At 40.5% G+C, this 5900-nt stretch overlaps 1 protein-coding gene across 1 annotated transcript in view; it reads right to left on the bottom strand.

The window, feature by feature from the left end:
* The window catches only part of YEATS4 (YEATS domain containing 4), a 22453-nt gene extending 17449 nt beyond the window's left edge, over positions 1-5004 (bottom strand). Inside the window, exons 1-2 of the mRNA XM_019640512.1 lie at positions 4723-5004; positions 2058-2177 (exon numbers count right to left, since the gene is read on the bottom strand). Of these exons, the coding sequence (XP_019496057.1) occupies positions 2058-2177; positions 4723-4773 (171 nt within the window). The 5' untranslated portion in view covers positions 4774-5004. The remainder of the gene's footprint in view (positions 1-2057; positions 2178-4722) is intronic.
* Between the last annotated feature and the right edge of the window lie 896 nt (positions 5005-5900).

The raw sequence follows: 5900 nt of genomic DNA, 5'->3' as shown, positions 1-5900 counted from the left end.
TCAGATCCCACATGAGGGCCAGTGACACTGCGCCCTCTACAGCTAAGATGGTGAACAACAGCTCAACCTGGAGCTGGGCTGCCATAAGTCGCCGGCAATGGCGTAGGCTGCAGTGGGGCTGGCCGGCAGCTGGTGTGCGTTTTTGTGAGTTGCCCATTAGCCGCCATCCAATGGCCAGCGAGCGACTGCCTCACTCGGGAAGAGCGCAATGATAATACCAACATGGGCCAGTGAAGTGACATCCTCCACTACTAGACTGAAGAACAAAAAAAGGACAGCAACTTGTTACCCTTCCCCGATTTCCCTATAAAATCTTTTAAAAAGATAATAATAAAAATAATTCATTATAGAAAAATAGGAAAACACAAAGCAGAGTAAGTCACACTCGATAGTAATGTTTATTAATCTTTTTATTTGCTTTCAGGGATTTTTTATGTGCTTATTATCTACATATATATTTTTAAATTGAAATCATACTGTAACGATATAATAATATGCGCTTTCCTCACTTAACATTATATTGTGAACATTTTTCTGAGGCAAATTTTCATAAACATCTTTGAAAACTCTTTTGGAAATACTGTCATTCATTTTCTTCTACAAACATGAGTGACTACCAATATTGGGTACCAGATGCCATAATGGTAAATAATAAGAGTCTTGCCCTCAGGATCTCCCTGTGAAATCAGCATTTCAGTGTAATCTGTGTTACGAGGGTGTGAGGTACAAGGCCATAGGAGGGGCACCTAACAGTCTTTGGAGATCAAGAAAGTAGTTCTAAAGAAAATACACTGGAGCAAAGACCTAAGGGAACAGTAAAGATCAAGTAGGTAGGAAGGATTGAATAAAGAAGTTTAAGAGTGTTCCTTTGGGAAACTGAAAGTAATTTAATACTGGCAGAATGCAGATATAAGGAAATGATGAAGCAAACACAGACAAGGTATAATGCTGCAGAGATAGGATAGGGAAAGATCATGACATGCCTTCTAAAATATGATAGTTTTAACTTTATCATGAGGGCACTAGGTAGTCATTGAAAAATTTTTTTTTAAATAACAGCTTATTAAGATATTCACATACCACACAATTCACCTATATAAAGTGTACCATTCAATGATGTTTAGTATATTTACAGAGTTGTACAGTCATCACCAGAATCAATTTTAGAACATTTTTATCACACAAAAAGAAACCCCATTCCCTTAGCACTCACTCCTAAATCCCTCTTTCTCTTACCCAGTGGCAACCACTAATCTATTTTCTGTGTCTATGGATTTGTCTATTCTGGGCATTTTATAAAAACGGAATCATACAATATGTGGCCTTTTGTGTCTCGCTTCTTTCTCTTACCTTTACGTTTCTAAATTTCTCCACATGGTAGTAGCATGTATCAATACATTATTTCTTTTTATTGCCTAATAATATTCCATTGTATGGATATTCCACATTTTATTTATTCATCAGTTGAGAGACATTTGGGTTGTTTCCATTTTTTTTACTATTATGAACAATGCCACTATGAACATTCATATACAAGTTTTTATGTGGACTTTGAAAGGTTTAAACAGAGGAATAGTTTATTCATTCAGTAAGTATCTGCTGAATACTTACTATGTACTGGCTGCATTCCAGGCATTAGAGATTCAGCAACAAAACAAAATTACCAGCAGCCAGATTATACAGCAGTTTTGTCTTTCATTTTCATCTTCTCTGATGGTCTTATTACCAAATTATCACTTAAAAATTAACTATTATTCCTGAAAATCCTGATTAAATACTAGGCTAAGGTAAGACATGGTGATTGGCATTTATAGCGTATTTCTTGTTACTGTAACTTAATTTTAATTACAAAACATTTTTGGAAAAATTGATTTCTACTGAACAATTATATGAAGATGACAGCTCTCACTTTATTCTTTCAACTTTTTTTGGGGGGGTAACATTTCTAAAAAGGACCAACTACATAATCAGAAAGTCACTATAAATAATATTACAATTTATCTTCAAGCAAAACCAACTGTAGCTTCAAAGAAGTTATAGGAAAAAGCAGTGCCTACCTCATTTCTATATGGCTTTACATATACTGTCCACTGATGGGTATGTCCATCCTCTTCTCTTTTCTTTCCAAAATATCGAGCAACATTACCATAAACTATTGGTTTAACGATAGTAACCCCCTAAAAGAAAAATAATTTAAACACCAATTAACACTGTATCATTACCTAAATAAACAGAATAAGAGCTCTGAAAGCTTAAGAAATGGCAGGCAATCTAACAACCTCAAGTTTGTTTATAACATGGATTTCTCTCAATAAAACAATTATCTTCATTTCATATTAATACAAATAACTAAACATCAGATTAATTACAATGTTCCCATTTTAAATTGTCTATTTAAAACATGTAAAGTACTTTGAGGGTTTTTCTGAAAAGAAACACAAAAGGCTCTTTAATCACAACCTTTAAAGCAAGGCTCTGGAATAAAGATCGCCAACTTCGACTGCCATCACCTGATGGTAATGTCCTTGTTTATCAACTTATGTCAGTGTTTTCCAAAGCACAGTACAAATATTAAAGGCAGTTTAGGGGAGGATTTCAGGTAGAATAAGAGCAAATATTTAATTATTTATGTGTTCACTTTAATCAGTATTAGAAAAACCATAACTACAACTAGCAATTCAAACCCACAATTTCAAAAATATTAATGCTTAAGAAGGGGCTTTTTAAAAATTGATCTAAATAAAAATGTTAAATATTACAGTTGGATTCAGATAATGATAAAGTGACACTTGGATGACAGATGCTTGTTTAACACTGGCCAATGGCATGTTTGCTACATTTGTGCTCAGTTCTGAGATGTACATACATGTTTCTCATCACATCTGGTAAGTGTAAATGCAGCCAGTGTTGACAGATGATGGAGAGAAAAAATTTCAAGTTAAGACAAAATGCTGCAATGTTGCAATGAATTTGAGACCAATTGTTCAATAGTAAGAATGTATCCGAAGGTCAAACAGCAATATATGCCACATGTGAAAAATGCTGTGCCAATGTAATGAACAATAAGAAATGAGGAAAAGCAGTGAACAAACGGAAAAACTTTAAATTGTGGCTGGATAGCTAACAGATCCAATACCTATTAGCCTAAAGTTAGTTCAGAAGAAAGCAAGCAGTTTGTATAAGAACTTAAGTAATCACAGTAAGTGTCTGACACTTTTGTGGCAACCATAGATGGGGACTTAGGTTCAAGGCCTGAATGAATGAGTACAAGGAGCACTAACATGGTAAGTGATAATAGATCCCACAGTTGCTACCGTGTTGGTAGGAAGTTGCGGAGTTCCTCAATGATAAAAAGGGGGCTCACCTGTCAACAGACTTTCTACCTGGATGAAATTTATCTAAATTGGAAAAAGATGCCTACAAGACCACATACATAATAACTGAGGAGGAGAAATAAGGCCCTAATTTTAAAGTTTTACATGACTAATTCACACCCCTCTTTGGTGGAAAAGCATTTGAGGACTACAGGCCTAATCTCCTCAAGTTACTTTGCATTTAAATTTACAAACTTTTAGAACCTAAGATGATTACAAGTATAGAAAGTTCTTTAAGTTCTTCTACACAATCTGTTTTAACCCTATGTTTGGTAATCCTTTCCTATGAGTGCAAAACCTTGCCCAAAATGCTGGACAAAATGTGTATGTTTATGAAGCTTCCCTAGTACTATGAATTTTAATTCCCCTTACATTAAATTTCAGTAACTTTTGACATTTTTTAAGAACTCCTACTTGACATGTGATATTAAAGCACTGCGTATGACAGTTGTAAACACAGGATAACCAGTCATGTACAAACAATATGACATAAGTAAAGGCTCTTTAAACACCTGTAGTGATTAGATTGGTGCAAAAGTGGGTGATTTCTTTTTTTTTAAATGTCCTTTCTGCGATGAATAAAAATCACAAGGGGTAATAACAGGTGTTACATCGGGAACCAGTGGGTCCAGCCTTAATGTAAGAAAGCGTGAGGAAAACGTGCCACCGTGTCAAACATTATGTTAGGCTTCATGATATCTTAAAAAACAACAACAAAAGAAGCTAACGTTGATGTTCCCTTTGTGCCTTGGCTGTAGCTGCGGGGCTTTGGAAACACCGTGAACTTGGGCAAGTTTTCTGACCTTGCCTACCCCCTAGTTCTTTAGCTATCGCCCTTGTAAATACTGTGGATAACACTGCCTTTCTAAGGTGGCTGTAGGGACTGAACCAGAGAATCGGGTCAAGCTTTCGGCCACTGTGCGTGACACCGCACGCGGTGAGCAAGTATCAAATATTTGCTACTGTTACTATCGTCACAATCAGGCGGGTGGGTGGCACCCCCAGCTTCCCGGTGACCTGAGCTGGCAGCACCGCGCCAGAGTTTCCCAGCGCTCGGAGTGGATGGTTTCCTCCACAACAACGGCCAGCTTTCCCCGCCACCGGCCGCTCGGTTTGTTTTTTAGCGGGGATGGAAGGGAGGTGGTGATGCTGTGCAGCTGGGGCCCAATGAAACACTGACTTTCCCTCCCTCCGAGGCTTTGACTCGCTCTCCGCCTAGGAACCACGGTTCACGACGGAGGCGAGAAGGCGCGAGAGGGAAACAGGAGGGCCCTCCCCGACGCAGAGCAGGGAGGAGCCGGGGCGAAGAGAGCCACTCCCGGGTGCGAGGCGCGGCCCGGGCACTGACCTTCACTCTCCCGCCGGAGTCAGGCCCAAATTCGGCCATTCTCTTGAACATATTGTCCTACGGAAGAAGCCGCCGCCGCCAAGGAAAGAGACCGAGGCCGGCGGGGGTCGCCGCTCCCCTCAGAGGCCCCGCTCTTCCTGTGCGGACCCAGGCGGAGGGTTTCTGAGCGAGGGAAGGCGAGTCACTGATGCTCGCCGAGACGAGGTATCGCCAACGACTCGCCCCGGGCGCTCTCCCAGAAGCCCATTCAGCCCCGCGCGGGTGGAAAACGGAACGGGAGAGGCGGTGGCGACGCTGTGCGCAGGCGTGACGAGTGCGCGCGCACTGCGCACGCGCCGGGCCGCTGCCATGCGGCTGGGCGGGCCTTGGTAGGCGTGAGTCTCGGGTTAGCCAGCCGCTAGTCCGTTTAGCTTCGGAACCGCCGAGTAATGGCTTTTGGTGGTAATACCTTGTCATTGCCAAAGCAATTCCAATTCTGAAATCAAGTTCATGAAATTTAGTCACTCATGCACAAGTTTTCGTTGTCTTCACCCAGACCTCAATGCTTGAACTATTTATTATCCCCTTCTTTTCCTTCCTTTTCTACTCAGTTTGGTGAGTAGAAGTCCAAGGTGCATGACTGGATACAGACCTCCCGCCCTTCATGGCCCTTCTGCGGGGTCCTAACTGTTTTGTAGATTAGTGCAGTGCTAAATTAATGGTCTTCGATTTAATCCAAGTCTTAGGTGCTGGCCAGGGGTTGTCTCCTCTTTTTTCTATTTGAAACTGGATAGAGCTATTCTGAATGTTTCCCTACTTTCCTCAAACCTCCAATTCTGACACCCATCCTCTCGTTCTTATCAGAGAAATCTAAAGAACACCCTCCCCACCCCCACCCCCCAGTGAAACTGACTCAACCCAGCTAGATCATCCTTCAGCAAAGTACACATGGTCAAATCCACATAGGCCCGTACAACTTCAAGTTAATTTTGTAGTTTCCCACTCCAAAATTTAATTAGATAACCAAGGATTGCCAAATAACAAATGCCTTTAATATCAAAGATATAATCCAAAATAAACAAAACGAAATGGCAGATTGAAGGAAACAGAAGTAAACTAAAAACAAGCCCAAATTATTATCACATTCAGATAAAATAAGAAATAGTAGTAGGGCCGGCCGAGTGGCTCAGTTGGTTAAG

Source organism: Hipposideros armiger, unplaced genomic scaffold, assembly GCF_001890085.2.
Source record: "Hipposideros armiger isolate ML-2016 unplaced genomic scaffold, ASM189008v1 scaffold_51, whole genome shotgun sequence".
NCBI classification, from domain to species: Eukaryota; Metazoa; Chordata; class Mammalia; order Chiroptera; family Hipposideridae; genus Hipposideros; species Hipposideros armiger.
Note: the sequence above shows the minus strand (reverse complement) of the source record. Positions and strands in the feature narration are given on the sequence as shown.